Below are 20,858 nucleotides of genomic sequence, written 5' to 3' on the forward strand. Positions count from 1 at the left end.
TCTTCTCTCTTCTCTGTTCCACTGGCCTAGCTATTCTGAACCACCACTACCCCCGACTCCTTCCCCCCCTCCCCTCCCCTAAAATATAAAATAACTCACTCGGCTTTTCTTCCCCTCCAGTCGGCCCTGAAGATGACCCCCCCCCCCCAGCTGGTTGCTAGGGAGACGGTCCGAGTAACAGGTGCCACTGAGGTTGGTCTGTTGACCAACCCTTCTCAGTTGGTCCAGGACTTTCCCATCTTGACACTGCAAGTTCCGGAAGGCGCCTCAGTCCCTGGCAGGCCAGGCCAGCTGGTCACCGTACTTACCCCTCCCTCTACACAACCGCAAGCTGCTGTGCTTCAGGGCACTGTCCACACAGCGTACGGACGGCTGGGTCCTACAGTAGTGTCCTGGGTGTTATCTCCAGCCTGCCCACAGCATCAGACAAGCCCACACTCAGCGGGTCCTACTCAATGTCACGGTGCTGTATCTGTGGTGCCCACAAGGGTCAGGCTTCTGAGCCCAACGATGTGCACCCTCCAGTCCATCCATCCACCACTGCCAGAGTTATCGCTCTAAAATGCAAATCTGGCGCTGACATTTCCCCGCTGAAAACCCTCCGATGGCTCCTCGTCTGCAGAATTAGGAACACTCTCTGGCATAAATTCCTTGAACGATCCAGCGACAGAGGGCCGTGCTGCTTCTGGCTTTCCTGCTTTCGCATCCACCGCCCCCTCTTTTGCTAATGCCTCCGTCCTTTTTATACCTGGTCGACTCCTCGCCCTTCCTTAAGGTTTCCCACAGATGTACTCTCTGCCTCTCCTGGGGTTCTGCTGGGCCACATATGGAACGGCACCATAGTATTCATCCCAGGGTGTAGCAAGTATGTGTTTACACGCCGATCTTCCCTACTGGACTCTGAGTTCCTTAAAGGTTAGCTTCATACTTGCTCATCTCAAGAGCCCAGCACCGAACACTGACATTTTGTTATAGCATTTTTTAACATTCACTCCTATCTTATGATTCTAAAAAGCAAACCATTACTGTCAGACTGGTCTTAATTATCGAGTATTTTGCATCCTTGGATACGCTCCTTTCCCTGACTTTTGCATTTTTCCCCACCGTAAAATGAGGCTCAAAAATTGGGTGGAAATTGGACATGGGGTGAAAACATCTACCGATCATTCTATTTGATGATTGAGAAAAATAAAACCTGGGGGTTTACAGATCTTTTTTTTTTATAGACTGCAGCAAAACAGCTGGGTCAAAACACCCGATTTCAACTAGCATTGCGCGTTGGACGTAAAAAACCCAAGAAACTACAAATGAATGAAGCAAGGAAGGATCAGGGAGTTCTCTCCTTGGACATATGGTTTTTTGTGTTCTTATATCCAAGCACCGCTGTCCACCAGGGGTGAGCAGAAATTGACAACACTCTTGTTTCATTTTGTTTGTATTAACAAATAGACCAGAGAGCCACTACTCAGAAATTTTCTAGAACTCCTGTTTGAGGAAGCAACATATTAGTCAACCTGGAAGTCTGACTTCCCAGCCAAGTCCTGTTTTCGTATTACCCGATGTGAACCTCCACTTATCCATAAGACTTGGATCCTAAGACATTCGGCTATTTTCAAAATTAAAAGCTATCCTCCAAGGATGAAAATTTTCCACAACTGAATATACCCAAAAGGATGAGGCAAGCTCTCAAGTCAATTCCAAGAATTACAAAAATGTATCTTGAAGAAGTGGATGGAAATATGTTGCATGCCTATTAGAATCCTTCACCTTCTTTTGGACACATTGTGTCTTCGTGAACACATACAGAACTGCAGGGGATGTGCCGGCGAAATGTGGTTATATACATGTATACACGCCTGGAAAAAAGATGGTTTATCAAGCCTACGTGTTTATCAATACATCACTTCAGCTAAATTCAGTAGAATCAACAGAGGTTCTACTCTTTTCCTGTTTCTACACTAAGCACTGAGAATAACAAGATTCATGAACTATCATCCCTGCCCTCAAAGAGCTCCCAGTTGGCGAAGGAAAACATACTGACAAACCATGGCAACCCACAACGTAACAGTGGGGGTTGGGACGGGACGGGAGGGGGGTGGCTTATATCGCACATACTGATAGCACCTAGCAAGGAGTGATTATCTCTGGCTAGAAAACTTCACAGAGGTGGTGGCACCTAATCAAAGTTTGGATAGATAAACACCAGCACTTAATGAGATGGGCAATCCAGGTATAGGAAATAGTATGTGCAAAGGCACCGAGGCCTGAAACAGCATAGCGTGTTTGGGAAATTACAAGCCATTTAATATTGCTGGGGCACAGAAAAAAAGGACAAGGAGGCTGAGACATTCGTTGCCGAAGCTGCAGATACCCATGTAACCGAAAATATGTATTTTTGTTCGCAGATGATTCTGTGTGTCTACTGTGTCTCTGAAATATATCAATCAGCCCGTCGCTGAAGCAATAGTGGCACACACATTTACGGCGTGATTTTATTTTGGCCTGAATTTATCACAGAAACCGTCCCCGGTTTCGGCTCCTACTTGCCCAGCCCGATTATGCATACCTTGCACTCATCCCCCTCTGTGTGCCAGTTGTCCTGCCCTGTCTCCGCTTGCACTGCCTCCTCCCAGATCCATCCGAGTCCTCCTACTGTCTCTCGGGTCAGCCTCGTCTCTAATACCAAGCAATGCCTCCTCCTTCCTGCAGGGAGGGAGCTCGCATGACCTCTTCTGAAACAAGCCTCCGGGCTAAGTCCAGGAGCTAAGCACAGAGGCTCTGGAGTAAGACAAATCAGGTTCCGAAACCCGGGTCTCTCAGCCAAGTCTCTGTGCTCTTGGGCCAGTCACTTGGCTTCTCCAGGCTTTATCTCCACCTGAGGCTCAGACACGACTGCACTTGTGCGTTCAGGGTAACGCACGCTGCGCAGAACGTTCAGGAACACCAAAAGGAATACTAAATAGAAAGAAGTTCGTGTAGCACCTGGAGCATGGTTGCCCTTTTAACAGTCGCTGTTAATCATAAATTCAAATTGTCTAGTGATTCTCATGCCTAAGTCATATGCATACACAGGGCGATTTCATGGGTAGGTATTGACCTTGACTTTGTCTGTTCTTCTGATATGCTGTGGGAGGCGGGGCTGCTGGACAAATTCAATGCCAACAATGTCCCCGCCGCCTGAGGTTGTGGGGTGGGGGGTGGAATTCAGCAAGTCTGGGAAGGAAAAGGAGGCTTTTCTTTTCAGTGTGTTTCTTTCTATAGTTTGATTATTTTAACTTTATAAATACACTAATGTTTTAAGTGTTGGTGGGGTTTCTGGGCAGGGAGATTTGGACTTTTTGTTGCTTTATTTGGTTTCCATTTTGTATCGCTAAATACAAAAAAACAAAACAAACAAAACAAACAAGAAAAAAACACCTCAACTAATAATCCAAGAAACGCAGTATTTTAGAAGTCATTTGAGAGGTGCCCAGTGGCTCAGTCAGTCAAGTGTCCGACTTCGGCTCAGGTCATGATCTCACAGTTTGTGGGTCTGAGCCCCGCACGGGGCTCTGTGCTGACAGCTCGGAGCCTGGAGCCTGCTTCGGATTCCGTGTCCCCCTCTCTCTGCCCCTCCCCCACTGGCACTCCGTCTCTCTCAAAGATAAACATTTTAAAAAAGTCTTAAAAAGGAAGTGATTCGAGTCTGATTGTTTAGTCGGGATTTTAGGAAAGGGATGATCAGAACGTATTCGTTGGCAGAAAGGGGAATGAGCACAGGTTTTAAGGGCAAGAGGACCTTAAACAGTGGATTTGGACCCATTGTTAACAAATGACATAATCTCGTTACACCTTTGTTTCCTCATGTGTGTGAGGCAGCTAATAATTCCAACCACACGAGGGTATTTCCAGAACTTCGATCAGCTACTGGGCGTGTAAAGGACCCAGTGCAAACTGTGGCAAACGACGGGTTCTCAAACGGTCCCTGTGATCATTATTATTATGTGCGTGTTGCTGTCCTCATCGCTGGGCTCTTAACAGGTTAGAATAAAGATGCAGGTTCAAATTGACAATTAACTTGGGGTTGGTATTGGGATTAATAGTTAGAGTCTGTAATAGATTAGGGTTAGGATTGAAATTAGAACTCAATTAAGGTTAGAAAGAAAACGTACACTGAGGTTATTATTGAGGATGGGGTTAATTAAAACTGGATAATGGAAGCAGAAAACAGTATGAGGAGCACTGGTTTAGCTGGGTGGAAAATTAAGAAGAAAAGCAACGCGGAAACCCACGTGGAGTTTACGGAAAAAGGAAAAGTCATAGCGACAAGGATTCGCCGAGCAGAACCGAGCCCGGTCTTCCGAGGGGCTTCCCACAGGTGCGGTCACCCCCTCTTGGTGAGTACCTAGTATTCACCCCACTCGGCTGAGGCCCCCTCCCATCCCATAGCAGGAGCACGAGCAGCGAGCAGCGTGGGGAAAGGAATGTCTGGGGCCCACGCAGCTGCGGCCAGCCCAGCACGGGTCCAGCCTCACATTCCACACCCCCAGCTCCCCAGGCCGTTGCTGAGTGGACGGGGCATCCAGGAGCCAGAACCCGCCTTCGCTCCACCCTCCTTCCCTGCTTCTTCCCCCCCCCCCCCGGTGTCCGCTGTATCGACCAGCTCTTTAATCCCACAGACAACCCACTCCACACTTTGCGCAAGTCTCTTAGAAGTGCATGTTGTGTGTCACAGCGTCTCCGAGTGGAAAGTCACCTTACGATCACAGTCCAGCATGGATACTTCGACTTTACCTATTTACGTCACGGGGATCGTCCTGGTAGGTCAGTCTTGCTCTGTGAAACTCTGCTCCTAGTGAAGGGGAGCCTGTGAGCTGCGGGGCTGTGCATTGCACAAAGGACATTAAAATGATTGCAGGCAAGGCGTGGTTCCCAACGGAGACATCCACATCTGCGGGAGAAACTACCCTTCCGCTCAGACGCACGGGACTGAACAACTCCTCAATTCGTACATGGCTCGGAAGGACTGACCATGAGTCTCCTCGTTCCTCCGGCCCCCGAGGGCCCTCTCTGCCTCCTCTGTCCAACATGGGTAGCCCCTTTTCTGCACAGCTGTGTGAATGCAGGAAGTCCCTAAACTTCTCCGGGCCTTCCCTTCCTCATCCGTTCACCAAGGGGCATGAAGTAGGTAATCTGGAAGGTCGCTTACAATTCTCACACTCTTTCATTCTACGATTCCAAAAGCCAATGACTGCTTCGTATTCCCAGGGCCTAAAGTGCTGCCACACTGATACCGATGATGCAGAAAAGGGGGAAAGAGCCAGTAGGAAAAGAGGGTTGCATTCTCATTCGCTACCTCTTCATACCGTCTCCAAAACGGCTCTCTTCCTACCCTTGGTCTTTATCCCACGCGGTTACGGTAGAGGGTGGGGCCAGACCAACAGCCGTTAGAGAATTAAGTGAGGACAGGCAGACGGGGATCGCGGTGGAGAACCAGATGGAAAAGACGATTAGTTGGAGGCGCTTGGGAACTAATCCCCTATCCTGCCGTCCCCATCCCGCACCCCTGTCACTCCTGCGACACTAACCTGTCCTCTCTTAAGCCCAGCCAGATGATCTCTAAGGCTTCTCCTAGCCGCAAAGATAATACTCTTTAGCCATCAAGACCCTTTAACCAGGAAAGCCTGATCCTTCCCTCTGAAGCCCCATTCTCTCTGAAAACACAGCCACTCTTTCTTTCTCTCTACGACTCAACTCATGCCAACCTGGTCCCACCACCATCTGAAAGGCCAGGCTCCCTTTCTGGCCTCTCCTCCTCTTGCATTCTGGTCTGCACAGGCTTCAACCACACTACTCTCTCCGTCGTCATCTCACAGAGACTTTTAAGATGTCAGGGAGTCACTGAAATAGGAAAGCAAGCAAGTCAGACAGCCCGTGATAGCCCCAAACTTCTGCAAGTAAGTCTAACTAACTCAGGAAGCACGCAAGAGGCAGGCACAGCTCTTCCCCCAGATCACAGAGAGATTCTAGAAACAGAAAAACAGTGGGGCAGCGTTCTGACCACCTTGAAGGAGCTTCCCAGAGAATATGCACTGGCCTCTCTATCATCGGCTAACATTTATATGGAGCTTTACCAGTTACAAAGCACTTCCCACATCCTTGTCCTTGAATTACTAGGTGACAGACATCTAAGTCCATCACAGAGGGCTGGGAATGCCCATCTGAGAGGAGGAAAGATTACCCAAACATTAAGGATTAGCATGGTGAGGCACAGTGACCAGTGCAGAAAAGGGACTGACATCGGAGTTAGGAGACATGTACTCATGGTCTCACGGGACCAGAAGACGCTTCAGAGATCCTATCGCCCCTTAACCTAACCACCACTGTGTTTCCTACTGATGACTGGCAGTATAGCTTTGGGAGGGTAGTTAATCCACCTTGGACCTCAGCTGCACCTGTACAAGAAGGGGTTGGACCAAATATTTTTACAGAACCCTAATATATCTAAAACTCTTTGATTCGGAGAGTCTAAAATTTAGGAATATCCCCAACGCTAAGGCTGAGCAACGCTGACTTCGAGGGGCCTCTCTCTGAGATGCACCAAGACCCTTCCAGAGACACTCAGGTCACAAAGAATACGGCCAACCCCAGAGACGTGGGACTCTCTTCACCAAGCATGAACCCCCTGCCTCTCCCACCCATTCTATATATTGGCCTCAGGGACAAGAGCCACACTAGCCACTGAGGCATTGCTCCTGAAGGGGGCATCTTCCTGAGGGTCTGCAGATCAGACCATTCACCCAGGAACCTGACTGACTAAAACTTGAGAAGGAAGGGCACGGTCCTCTGAAAGATTAAGAAAAAAGAACAAATATTGGGAGGAAGGGGAGGACAGAGAGGATGAAGCGGGGCGGGGAGGGGGGACCCTCCGGAGTTGCTTTGTAGATGGCTTGGTTGGGCAAGAGTCTGAAGTGAAATCAGGTGTCAGAGGGGGAGTCACTTCCTGGACAGGGGACTGAGGGACTGCTGATCCCCGTGGCCTGGAGGTTTGCAGGAAGAAGCCTTTCAAGGGAAATTGCCCGGGGCCGCACACTGTTGCTGGACAGAGGACTAGGGGCTCTCGGGTCAGACGAACTAGGGACGTGTGTGTGTGTTTGGGAGAACGGTCAGGGTAACTGGCCACCCAAAGGGAGATGTCGCTGGGCACGCTGTTGATAGGGGATCCCCGGTCGCCAAAAGAGGGAGGGCGGGGCGGGAGGATCTCGGGCCGGTGGGCACGCCCTTGCCCGGGCCTGCAGTGGCCGCTCTCGCCAGCTGGCCCAAGGCCCTGCCCGGCTCCCCTCCCTCCGCCCCAAGCCTAAGAGGGGCGCGCGCAGGGTCCCACTGCTGAGCCAGCTCCCTCCCCAGGCTCCCCACCCGCGCCGGGCTGGCGGAGCTCCCGGGGGAGAAGGTGGAAGGCACCACGAGGGCGCGGAGGGGGTGCGGGAGGCGGGGGGAGTGGGGAATGCGGCAGCTTGGCCCCCCCGCGACCGGCCCAGCCCCCCGCCGCCCCCCCTCCACCTCCAACCGAATGGTTCGCTCCGAGCGCCCTATTTAATCCCCGCGACTGCAGCAGCGCCCGGCTCCCTCCCGGTCCCCGCCTCGGCCCCGGGCTCCGAAGCGGCTCGGGGGCGCCCGGTCGGCCAGCGTCGTCGCCCACCGCCTGCCCAGCCCCCCGCCCCCGGGGACCCAGGCTCGCCAGCGCGCGCAGCGGGGAGCCGGCCGGGACGCGCCATGGGGGGCCCCTCCGCCCTGCCCCTGCTACTGCTCCTCGCCAGCTGCGGGGCGCCCGGCGGGGCCAACCTCTCCCAGGACGGTGAGTTGGGGGTGGGGGCGCCGGGGCGGGGGCTCCGATCGCGGCGGGGCGGGGGCGGGGGGGGGGGGGGCGGGGGCCGCCTGTGGGCTTTGTCTGGAAGCGGGGGTTCGGGTCGCCGCCGCCGCCGCCGCCGTTGTAGCCGGGCGGGTCCGTCCGGGCATCCGTGCCGCTGTGCACCTGCCATCCGCCTCGCGTGTGCGTGTGCACCGGGCCCGGGCGGCTCGCGGCCGCCCCGGGTCTGGCCGTGCGGCTGTCCGTGTGCGTGTGTCTGGGTGTGCGCGTCTGTGTTGGTGTCTGCCTGTGCGTTTGTGTGTCAGTATCTGTGTGTATGTCTGTGTCAGTGTGTGTTGGGGGCGGAGTGAGATCTGTCGCCGTTTCGGTCCGGGCGTGTGTCGGGGTTTGTGTATGTCTGGAGGGGCTGGGGAGCCGGTGCAGCCCCCCCCCCCAACTGCTGTATGCAAACATCGCTGCCCCCCCCCCCAGCCCGCCCCCACCCAAGGCGCAGCTCCGAGTGGGCAGGGAAGGGTCCTGGGTGAGGCTGCCGAGGGGGGCGTGGGCAAGGAAGGGGGGGGGGGGCTTCTCCTTGGAGCAAAACAACAACACAGGGCGGGGGGGTGGGGGGGGGGGGGTGCCAGGATGGCAGTGTCCCTAGCGGTGGCAGCAGCTGGGAAAAGAAGCCCAGACAGGAGCGGAGGAGGTGGGGGAAGGTTGGGCAAAAGGAAGCATCAAGATATTTGGGAAGGAGGATGCCCAGAAAACCCAAGGCTGTCCTGGGCTAAGCATGGATTTTCCCAGATTTGGGGTGGGGTAGCTCGCCCAGCCCACTTTGCCCCAGGTGGGAACTCCAGCCTGCTCGGGTTTGTAAGGGTAAGAGACAAGGGAGAGAGTGGGGGGGAGCAGGGAGGCGGGGCCAGGGTGAGGGGACTTGGGGAAGAGCCCCTCCCGCCCAGGACCCGGCTATGTAGGTCAGCGCTGTGGGGGCCCCCTCAGCTTTCTTAAAGGCTGCTGACGGCTCATGGGGTGGCAGGGGACAGTTTGTGGGGAGCCCAGGAAGGGAGCCACGGCTCACAGCCTCAGGTCCCCGGAGGTGGGAGGGCAGGCAGTGGAGGGACTAACGGAATGCATCCTCAGACCAGTCAGAGGAGGGCTGGGCTGCGGTAGGGGGGAGAGGGGACGGGACCTCTGCGGAGCACAGGGATGTGGGGAGAGTGAGGGGGAGGGTGGTGGCTATGCCCGGCCAGATGCCAACGAAAAACAGAAAGAACCGCAGGGGAGGAGAAAGGGGAGGCGGCTCCTGGGCTGTGGACCCAGTGGCCAGCAGGGATGGGCACAGGGCCAGGGCGGGGCGGGGGTGGAGAGGGGAGGGGTTGAAGCCGGGGAGGATGATGTAAAGAATTTCATCTGAAGAAAACAGGCGAGCAGCCTGGGTGCTGGAGGAATCACTCCGTCTCCCCTGACCTCCGCTCTCAGGCCTGTCTGGGTCATGATAAAGGAGCTTCGGCCGGCGTGAGCACCCTGGGGGTCCATTCCCTAGGGCTGGCTGACTCCTTCCACCAGGTACCCATCAACAGCCTGAAGGGAGTCACCACTGAGACAGCAGCCCCTCCTCTGGGCAGAATCCCCCTTCCCCAGAGGACCACACTGAGGACCCTACTGGCTGAGGAGGTGAGGGGGGTGGTCCCAAGGGCCAGCCGGGTGCACGGCAAGGACAGGCTTCCGGGTGTATGTGCCCCAAGAAGGATCCTCTTCTAGGCCTTGACTGCCAGCTGCAGCCCCCGCCTTTTCATCTCGCTAGCTGCGTTCACCATAGACTGTGTGACCCAAACTGCACCTGCTGGGCAGTGGGGACTGACAGCCCCAGGCTGGGACCTAAACAGAAAGGAGTCACCCCAGAAAGCTGGGAGCACTCCAGCTCTGGATGTAAACACTGGAGAACAGAGTAAATCTATATCCTAGCCAAGTCTTTCTTCACCAACCACACGATTTCGTCTTGGCCCTCAATTTGGGGGCCCAGCCCTCACCCAGATGTAAGGTTGAGAGGAAGAGAAATCCTCTGTCCTCGTATTTATAAACACTTCCTAGCAGTGCTTGAGGGGGAAGAGGGGAAGGCACTAACTTTAGAATGGAGAATTTCCAGAGGAGAGGTTGGGAAGTCAGGGATGGGTGGGGAGGGAGGTCTGTTCCCGAGGCACAGTCAGATCGAGCCTCATTTTCCTCGTAGAGCATTATCTGTCTCGATAATGGACATCTGTTTGATGTGCAATGTCTCAGGACTTACTGATGTGGAAGACACACAGCCACACACGATCTTTATCTAAATGAATTCCACCTCTTAGTTTCCAGACCTAAGAAGGGCCTAAGAAGCTCTGATGTGGGAGGTGGGAGTACAGATTTGATGCCCATGGATGGTGGTCTGGATGGCCATTCTGACCAGGGTCACGCCAAAGATGTGCCCAGTGCCCCTGATGTGGCCTGGGTCCCCTGGCAGGGAGCCAGGCAGTACATAGCTTCCCGGATAATGTTTGCCCCAAACAAGGAGATGCGGTGTGAAAGTTTAAGGACAAGATACCCTAATACACTAATGTCTGAGTAGTCAAGGGTGTGTGTGGAGTGGCTCTTTCTATGCAGAAAGAAAACAGACCTCATGTGCGGCTGGGGTATATAGCTCCCTAGGGTACAGCATCAGGTTTTTAGGGTTCCTAAAGCTGAACAGGGACTGAGAGGCTACAGAAGGGCAGCAGACGATCTCTGAACCTGACCGTGCATGCTGTGGCTAGAGGCCCAGGGCCACTTTGGACATTCGGTTTCCCACCTGCTCCTTCCTTCTCACATTCCTCCACTAGCACTGGTAGAGGCTGGCAATTCCAGGTTTGCTGGATACGACACCTGTGAACTTCATGTGTCCTGTGCTGAGCTCTGGTAAGCTCAACATTCAACACTGTGCACAGCCTTCCTTGGGTTCTTCCTTGTCAACTTATTTCCAGCACCCTGTGGGTTGACCTAGCACAGAGCCGATGGGTGGACAGCCTGCTTTGCTTCAGCTCATAGCAATTCAACCTTGTCCCGCACTGCCCCATACATGAATATCTTTCCCTTTCCAATGACCTTCCGTCCACTGCCATCCATTCTTCGGCCCCCTGGCCAGGTGCCCAGCGGAGAGCTCATGCCCAATGTGCCAAGAAGTCCAGCAGGCGTTCACTCTAGAGCTGCCCACGGGTCTGCCTGGCAGGCCTGTACCATCCTGCTTCTTCCTTCTTGCAGCTGTAACCGTTCTGTCCCCATGCTCTTCCTGGTTGCAACTCTAGCCCTCGGGAAGGACAGATGTGCTCTTCCCAGCACAGAGAAGTTGAGGCCTTCAGAGAGACCCCGGTACAGCAGAACTTAGCTAACTCCACGCAGAACCAGTCTGTCTGACCAGGGCCCCAAGCTGTGGCTCACTCACTGGCTACCCAGAGCCACACCCAGAACTCTGCCCTGAGCCTGAGCTCTCTCTGGGGCCAAGCAGCACTACTGTTTTACGGGGTTCCTTCCAGGACAGTGGTTTGCTCACTTTTATTTTTAAAGATGTGAAATTCCTTCATCACACAAGTAAAACAGACCAAAGGAGAATTACTCTTGCTGAAAGACAGAAGACAAACCTGTAGCCCTTTCACCCTTCTCCCTGCACCCGCCCCCCCCCCCCACGAACACTGCCTAAAATCCCTATGCCCTGGGGCTCTGCCACACCCAGCCTGGGGTCCTCCGCTCTAACCTGACAGCAAGGGAGCCAGCTCGCTGGCCTCAGGCTCTCTCTCTCCCTCCCTCTCTCTCTCTCTCTCCTTCCTCTCCCAACTGAGGAAGACTGGAGACCCAAGTCTAATTTCAAGAGTGCCTTGTTGGAGATATTCCCTGCTCAGTTGGAGAGTGACTCACAGTTCTGCAGCCATAAAATTCCACAGATGGCATCTTTTTGGTGTTCTGGTCACTTTGAAACAGCAGACTGGGTAGCTGTGTGATTGCTCTGTAAACCCCTAGATTTGATTTGGGGACTCCTTGCTCATACACCTTGCTTGGAGTCCACATGATATGCAGAACGGGACCAAAGGCTGCCTGTCCTTCCTTAAGTCATATGCTAGGAATAATATCTTCATAGTCATCGCCAGAGAGCCCTGGGGGGCTGTGAGTAGTCACATTCTTTGTTGTTTCCTGCTCCGGTAGACTGCACCCTGGCTCTACAATCTCTGTTTTGTCATCTGCTTCTGAGTAACAGAATATCACCCAAGGACAGTAACCTGGGTTCCAGATTCTCCAGGAAAGCAACTGGTGGCCTGGACTACCTCCTTACTGACTACTGAGTGAAAAATCCCCAGGGCGTTAGAAAGTTTGGGTAATTGTATCTTCGCCTTCCATCCCTCATGTTAAAATTTAGCATTTCCTGATTCACCATTGGCTATAGGCCCATATACTGGAACATTTTGTTTCCTGGATGAAGTCATGTCCTAAAGGTCTATCCATAAACTCTGACAATAGCAATCCCCATGGGAATGCTTATGAGCGATCAAGAGAAACAGACCATCAGAAAAAGAGCCTGGAGAGGCAAGCCATCAGAGAAAGATTCGGGTCTCTAAAAACTCCATCAAATTCACAATAAACACTCCATATGTAACTGTAAAGCAAAAAAAAGAATAAGTCTCAGAGCCAAAGGCCAGCCCCCTCCTCTAGGATCAGCAGTAGTGATGAGTCTTTACAAAGTCAGAACCAGCTGATGTTCAGGGTTCCTATAACCCGAGAAAAACCCAACCCAATCCTGTTATAACTAGCCCTGAGAAACCAAGATTTCCAGAGTCTTGAACACATGAAACCGTTGAGATTTTTGCAAAATAGAGGCTTAGTAAAGCTACATATTCTTCATTGAAGGAACAAGTACTGAAGAGAGAACCATTTGCCCCTTTACCAAAATTCCTCTAAGTGTGAAGAGACTGACCAAATGTCCCAACTAATGTCCCAAAGACAAATGCCTTCTTAAGAGGACTGATCCACCCCTCTTTTCCATGCACGATGAAGACTGGACTATTCACAGCAATTGTGGGTGCTTCAAGGCACACTGACTTTGATACACCTCATACCCCATCTGGTGATAAGCACACTTTGATTTTCTCATGCCCTAGTGTCTCTGAGGAGACACAGATTTTGTGGCACTATTTCCCTAATTAGAAGAGATACTGGTTAAGGCAAATGAAAACCCCCTCCACCACCACTAATACCTACGTAATTGTCGTAATTACTAAGGTACATGTTGACAAACTCAGTCTCGTGGCAGTCTTCACTGTTTATATAATTTTGGGTGTATATGTGACAGGTTCAAACAAAGCACTTAAGGAGGCCTTTTAGAGCAAGTGATGGGTATAGCATGATCCTAACAGTAGTCCTGATGTCTGTTCTTTCAGTTTGACTCCTGGAGAGCTAGTGCCTTAACCCATGATCCCTGTTCCCCTGCTCTTTGCAGAACAAACTGGAGCTTTGAGCTCTCCATGGTGCTAACCCCCCACAAGCCACCCCAGGCCCTTCTTGCTGCTCTCCGTGGTCCTGCTCTCCCTCCACCCATCATGATCTCCACTCTCTAAGGTGCAGCTCCTTCCCTCCCCCACCAGGAGCACACACGTGAACCTGGCTATGATCCCTGACCTGCTCGACTAGAAAGAGGGGAACAAGCCTTGAGATATAGATATGAAAGGTCCTCACAACCATTTATACAGCTGTAGGAAGGGGACAGAACGAGCAAGTAATACTGAGGTTGAGAAGATGTGCTGTTTGAAATGCTCAGGAGACCAGGGCCTACAGTGACCTCAGATGGCCTCCGAAGAACTGGATGTTCCACCATAAATGGAGTCACAAATTAAAAACAGAACTACACATAGTTATGTTTGAGATTGACATGGTATTGCTCATAATCTGGTGTACCACATATACCCTATAAATGTGGAATGCAAAATGAGCCCTACTCAATTTGTTAAGTACGCCCTTCTTAGCCTGATGACCAACACAAACTGTCCTTTCATGGTGCTAATTTTCTCTTTTCCTTCAACCTTAGCAGTAAATATAAAGATAATACACACTCATGGGTTATCTGAGTAGATAACAGAGGACTTTAATATATGAGACACATCGGAAACAAATATCAAAACCCTGACTCACGCCCCCCATCTTTACAACCATCTTGTACAGAACTAAATGGCTTTAAATACAACCATCCTACCCCAGAGTCCAAGTCCTTGGCCGAATCTCAGGAAGCACATCTTTAAACTGGACTCTGCTACTCTTTTCGGGTATCTGCCAATAAGCTGATGACGTCAAATGCGGCAAGGAGCCGAGAATGCTCAGCCCCTGCCAGTCTGAGACTAGATAGCCTGTAACATCAGAACTACACACGCTGATCTTCCCCTAAATGTTGATTTCCCCGTATCAATTTCTTAGTCATAGTTCGTATAAGAGTTAACACTTGTGAATGACCTCCAGCAGAATCCAGTTGGGGGGCAGGCTTCCAAGATGAATCTCCAGGGCCCTTCTTCCATTTCCTCCTGTGAAACAAGGAGAAACTTCATTCCTCAAGGACAGGTAATGGAAGTGATTTATCTCCATGAGCGAGCCTTCAGGAAGACAGACTTTGGGTTACAGTAACAGCTGGAGTATCTCCTATCTACTCTTCTCCCTGAGCCCCCTGTTCTCATGAACAGCAGACGTGTTTCAGAAAGGATTCTAACGCAGGTCTTCCAACATTTTGTTTCAAAATGCGTATCATTCTTCTACGTGAGCTCTTACCTCTGGGATTCCTTAACCCTCTCATCTCTCTGTCTCCTGGAGATCTCCAGGAGAATGATAAGAAGCTAAATAATACAAGGAACTAAAACGTAGTCTTCTCTAAGGGTTTATTTTCCCTTACCCCAGCTAGACCTGCACTAATTGTGTATTGATTGCTAATTATAAGCACCTTTGGCTCATCTACTTCCAGTTCAGGGTCAGAAGGGTCAGAAGCATCACCTTGCCCTAGGGAAAAAAAGAAAAAGAAATGAAGGCTGCTATCTCAGCCATTCATCTCCAAGCTAACCACTACCTAGCTCTGTACTTCCTTCATGTAATCCCGGATATTAGCAAGGCAGGCTGGAGAACGAGTACTTCCAATGCCAGATTTCCTTGTGAATATGCAGATCCTAGCTTCCTACATTTATTTGTCTTCTTCTGTTGCCCAGATTCTTTGCTTCCAATCCTGACTCTAGAATTCCAGCCAAACCCTCAGACAGGGTACAAAAGCTCCAGAGGGTGAACAGGTTTCTTGAGTCTCTGACTTAAATACCTGAGACTTCTTAGAAACCCAGCAAGACTCTAATAAATACATCGGTGACAAGTAACCTGAGACTTAGCATGGCCTAGATCAACCTCTGAAGAGCCCAGGGCCAAGTTCTCCTGTTATTATGAAACGATGGGCCAGTTTGGCCATCTGCTCCTAATCATTTGTCCTTCGGCAAATGCAAAAATGACAGGACAATTGTACTCATTCTTACTCTTACTCTAATTCCTCAAGATGATGAAATCTTTCCAAAGATGTATTATATGTTTTCTCCTCTCATCCCTATCCTATCATCTCAAACAAATATAAAAACCACCACCACTAAGCCCCTGGGCCTCACATATTCTCATTTATCCTCCACGGCTGCTTCATGCCAACTCTCTTCTGGTTTCCAAGCCCTGGAGTCCAGTGTCAGTGACAGATGGCCTGAGCCTCAGCCCTGGGGAGAAAAGGATTCTGTCCCTCTCCTGGGGAGTCTGAGCAGAAGAGGGAGCTTGAATTCTGCTTTGGGGAGAATCTCTGAGTTTAAGCCATATGGTTTTCTGGAAGTCAGGGGTTCTGACTAATAATGGGCTTGTGAAAAGGGCTCTGTATCTGGGTCATAAGAAAGGCTGTGTATTTGTGTCAGAAAAAAAAAATAAAAACAGATATGAATAGTGAAAGCTGTAGCCTGTCATGTGTGTTGAGGGGCACAGGCTGAATGAGAAAGAGGGTAACTAGGTTGGGATGTATACACATCTTGGAGAACAAAGTTGAGTACATACCCTCGTCAGAGAGAAGATACTCAGTGAAGGCTTAAGAAAAGAACAGGAGATCGGTGGGTCCCCATTCTGGGGACTGTGAGGTCTGCAGACTCAGAAGAACGTGTCTGTTTCACAGAAGTGTTAGAATCCCCCAGGAAGGCACAAAGTAAGGCTAATCGGACAATGTGCCACCCTCTGGAAAATACATTTTTTAGGTGAGAAACGGGAAAGGGAAGAGACTAAATCTGTTAGGATGAGGGAGGGGGCTGGAGCGGTGTAGGCGTGTGGTGCAGAGCATGGTTTTCTTTATGTCACGCTCCTCACCGCTGCCCTGAACCTGCCATCCACACCTCGACTCTGATCACCCCGTGAAGGGAAACGGTAAAAACAAGTCCGTAAAACCAGATCCAGCAGAGATGAATCCTTTCTTGCCTGACTTCTAACAAATTAAACTTTTTCACAGCATTGTTTCCCCCCACACACACCAAGCCATCAGCCTGAAATATCTAAAGTAGGACATAACGAGCAAAGCAGATAAGTTGAGCCTGTTGAGAAAGGGGGTCCATCCACGCCCTTGAGCAGGCACGGAGGGTCTGCGGCCGGGACTGCGGTCTCTCCTCCCCAGGGCGCCCACTCTGTTTCTCCCCCACGCCCCTGCCCTACTTTGCCCCTTCCCAGTTTACGGGAAAGCCCCTTACCTTCCCGTAAACATATTTTCCCATGAGCTAGACAGGATTCTGCCTTCACTTACCCCACACTGCCTCTGTTACATTTCCTTTCCCAAGCATTTTCTAAGATGGGAGAATGTTTCCCAGTTCTACGCCAGCAAGGTAAATTTAGGGAAGGAGCGTGAAGTGTCTGCGCTTGGTTCAGGGGGGACGTGTAAGAGTTCAGACCAAGTCCGGCTTCCTGACTGCTGCATTAGCATGCAGACCCCGGGTCGCACCTGTCCTGATGTCTGTGTGTGTGAGCGGGAATGAGGAGGTGGGGTCAAAGGGCGCTCCGAAAACGGCTCAGAGCTACCATCCACGGGAATGATGTCATGCCCCGCCTTCCGAGCTGCACAGACCCCGGCCCCCTGCACAGACCCCGGCCACTCTCCCCCGAGCTCTTCCTGAGACATCCTCTTTGCTCTGCCCCATCCCCTCCCAGCCTCTTAGTGCAGAACACTAGACGCTTGTCCAGAGAACACAGCCTAGTCCCGGAAGGACGAGAGCTAAGGCTGGGAAGGGGCTCTTTGGGGATCAGATCCCCTTCCTCTCTGTCTCCCAACTGCAGTTCTTGCTACAACACAGTATTGGCTACAGAGGGGCTTGTTTTGGTTGGGGGCCAGCCCAGGGCTCCCTCCCAGTGCTAATGCACCGAGAACACTGACTCAATAGCAAATCAAAGCAACAGCTGTCCCCACCTCCTTCTCTGCCACCCACTTCTCAGTCTCCGCTCCTCGGAATCTTAACTAAGCCTCTGAGGGGCCCCCTCAGCCTACCACAAGCCCACTTCTGCCTCCAGATTATTCTCTCTCCTCAGCTCCAGAATAGGACACGCTCCTCTGCTTTCTCCTCTCTTGGAGCCGGTTCCCTCCGCACGGTCAGCTCAGCATCCCGCAGCCGGCCCCACCAGATGCCAGCACACGCATGCGCACACAGCCTGTCCTCAGTCAGCCTTTTTAACAGCTCCGGGCATGGCAGTGCCTTCTGCCCCTTGCTGTCCTCTTTTGTGAGAGCCGGAAGCGGCCAGTCAGGCCCTGAGTCTGTGAAGACGCCCTTCTTCACAGCTGCAGGAGCCCCCACCCCACCTCACTCCTCCTCTAACCTGCCTGGTACTTAGGAGCATTTCCCTCCCTTGAGGTCTGGGGTCCTGGGGCACCTCACTGCAATACACAGAGCCCTGGGGAGCGGGGGGTGCGGGGTATATGTCACTGAAAGTAAAATCATACTAGCTGACAACTTAACCTCTGAATTCATTGGCCCACAAGGCTGCTATCAAATGACAGGAACCACGGGAGATGGGCTTCTAACCACGGCTCCCAGACACTGCCTGTGTGACCTTGCACGAGTTCCATAACCTCTCTGAGCCGTGGTTTTCCTTCTTTATTTCTTTTTAAGTTTATTTATTTATTTTGAGAGAGAGAGGGTGGGGGAAGAGCAGAGAGAGGAGGACAGAGAGAAAGAATCCCAAGCAGGCTCCCCGCTGTCAGGGCAGATTTCAACGTGGGGCTGGGTCTCACATACCGTGAGATCATGACCTGAGCCGAAATCAAGAGTCAGACGCTCAACCCATTGAAGTGTCCCTGATTTTTCTTCTTTAAAATGAGATTTGCGGGGCACCTGGGTGGCTCAGTCAGTTAAGTATCTGACTTCAGCTCAGATCATGATCTCACAGTTCGTGGGTTCAAGCCCCACATCGGGCTCTCTGCTGTCAGTGTCGAGCTCTCTTGGGATCTTCTGTCTCCTTCTCTTTGCCCCTCCCTTGCTTTCTCTCCCTCCCTCTCTCTCTTTCTCTCTCTGAAAAATAAATAGACATTTAAAAAATGAGATTTGCCCTGGATGCTACCTCGCATTCTTATCGGCTATAAAAGTCTATGCTTCTAAGAATGATAGAGGGGAAATATTTGGGGGAAAATTAGGCATAACAGAAGGAGGAGAGGAATAACTGAAGTGTGGCAGTAGGGAATCAGAAGGGATATCAGTTCCGTCCTCCGTCTGATGGAATCAAAAAGATCTTAGGATTACCCACCTCTGGCCATTAGGGGTCAGTAGAAAATGACCAGACATGCAAATTGATGGCTGGGTTTTCGGAAATAGACAAAATATATTTATTCATGACATATCGAAGCTCGCTACTTTTTTTCTAACATTCGGATACAGCAAAACATTTGGAATAACTAAATTTGTTTGGGGTGGGGTTTTGTTTGTTTCTTTTGGGGGGCTTTTTTGGTTTTAGTGAAAAGAGGGTTAACACACAGATAAGCTTTTTGTTTTAACCCCACCCTTACGCCCACCGCAGGCCAGCTAGCCAACTAACCCAAAGATTCCCTCCTCCTCATTCAGCCTGGAAAAGCTTAGCCACACACCATTCCAAGCCCAGGAAACAAAAGCCTTTCATTTTCAACGACCTGGTTAGGAATGAACCAAAAGGCATCTATCTGCCAACATTCAGCAATAAACCTACTGGAGCCTGGATCAGCCCCTTCCAAGCCCGAATCTCTTGGATTATCCAATAGTGCAGGATTCCTGGTTCTGTATGTCTGAACCTCGTGGCCACGCTTCACCAAGCCACGGGGCAAATCAGCCCGACAGGCCCCACTTCTAGTGAAGGCTCTGTTCCCCACCTCTAGTTACCATCTATTTTCACACAGATCCCGCGTGCCTCCCGGGACAGTAAAGCAAAGCTGAGAGAATAGTGCCTTCCAGGCCCGGGAGGCTGCCAGGAGCCAGAGGGAACGGAGATAAACAAGGCTCCAGGAGGAAAAGCCAGACAGCAACAGAAAGTACGGAGGGAGGCAACAAGGAGAGAGGTCCCAGGGGCCCAGCCAGAGAGAGGGTGGAGGGAAGGCCTAGGTGAGGGAGGCCGCGGGTCGCTGCAGCGGGGCCGAGCTCTGAAGCTCTGAAGCAAGCCTGAGCTCCAGCACATGTGAGCTGAGCTGGGACACCCCTCAGGAGATCCTGCAGCCTGTGAGGGGCCAGAGGCCCCTCCCCAAGGAGCAACAGAACGAGCAGGAAATACACCTGGAAAGACAGACAGTCCCAATTGACAGAGTAACTCCCACCGCTTGCGGCCCCAGCTTCTGCCCGACTGCGCCGTGGCACGCTCGTGGCACACTCGGGGCACACTCGGGGCAGGACAGTTAGAAAGGGGTGGAAGGCAGAAGCGAGAGAGCAGAATCCCCAGCAGCCGCGAGAGCAACTCGCGAGTCGAGTAAAAGTTAAGAACGAAAAGAGTGCCTTGTCTGATCAGGGTATCGTGTTCCAAAGTGACGCTCCCCAGATCTTGGAGTGAGCACCTAAGTCAGGGCTCCGCCGGGATTGGCCCACCGTCCTCCCAGTGCAGAATCAGACGCTCACAGTTAAGGAAAACGTGGCTCTGGGCAAAGAGAAAAGCTCCAGGGGCCGAGTTCCGTGATTTGGCCACGCCCGTTCTCTTCTGCGTGTGAACCAAATGTACACAGGGATTCACCACGTAGCTCAGGTCAGGGACGAATGAGAGCAAGATCACCCGGCCCGGGGGGGAGGAGGGGGCGGTGGGGGGCAGCGAAGGGTGTAGGAAAACGATCCTAAAAGTGGGTCCCCTCAGTATTTTGGGCCACAGCCCCCAGCGTGTTTTTCCCTTGGAGATAACACTCCTCCACCCACCTGTCATGGTAGTCGTGAGGAATAACAAGTAGGCTGGGACGCAGAGTATTTTTAACTCTGGAGTTACAGAAATGCTGAGTCACCATCACCATCATCATCACCATCACCATCATCAACTCCTACTCGGGGAGCTGGCTTTCTCTCATCAGGGAAGTGGAGCTCTGGACCCAGGCACCAGCAAGGCCAGCAGCGGTCACACGAGAGAGCTCCGTCCCTGTCCCAGCACCCCGCACGTGCACCTGTGACCATGTCACAGGCCAAAGGGCAATGCACCGTAGGTTCCCACAGCAGACGTGCAGGGGAGACATGAACCAAGCAATCAGGGGGTAGCTACGCTGGCACCTTTTCAAAGACTTCCCTCCCAGCATCACTTAGAGTGGAGACACGCTACGTTCTCATTCATTCGTGTCGCTCGTCTATTTATTCAACAAATATTTCTTGAGCACTTACTATATGCGAGGCATGTGCTATGAGCACAACACGAGTCACGGGTGTTTTCAAGGGCATATCAGTAAGTCTCCAACAGCCGCCTCGGCGGCTCTTAATGGGAACAATCAATCAGAAGGACATGGAGGGGGGGATGAAAGGGCTACTTTGTCCTTTAA

The 20,858-nt window shown here is 51.9% G+C and overlaps 1 protein-coding gene across 2 annotated transcripts in view; it reads left to right on the top strand.

Moving 5' to 3' along the window:
* Positions 1-7,592: 7,592 nt before the first annotated feature.
* CADM3 (cell adhesion molecule 3) overlaps positions 7,593-20,858 on the top strand; it is a 29,552-nt gene continuing 16,286 nt past the window's right edge. Inside the window, exon 1 of one of the 2 annotated variants that reach the window (XM_053908894.1) lies at positions 7,593-7,834. In XM_053908894.1, the coding sequence (XP_053764869.1) occupies positions 7,753-7,834 (82 nt within the window). In that variant the 5' untranslated portion in view covers positions 7,593-7,752. The remainder of the gene's footprint in view (positions 7,835-20,858) is intronic. The other variant, XM_053908895.1, reaches the window with a different exon arrangement.

This window comes from Panthera pardus, unplaced genomic scaffold (assembly GCF_024362965.1).
Source record: "Panthera pardus isolate Hobbes unplaced genomic scaffold, ASM2436296v1 HiC_scaffold_21, whole genome shotgun sequence".
NCBI lineage: Eukaryota > Metazoa > Chordata > Mammalia > Carnivora > Felidae > Panthera > Panthera pardus.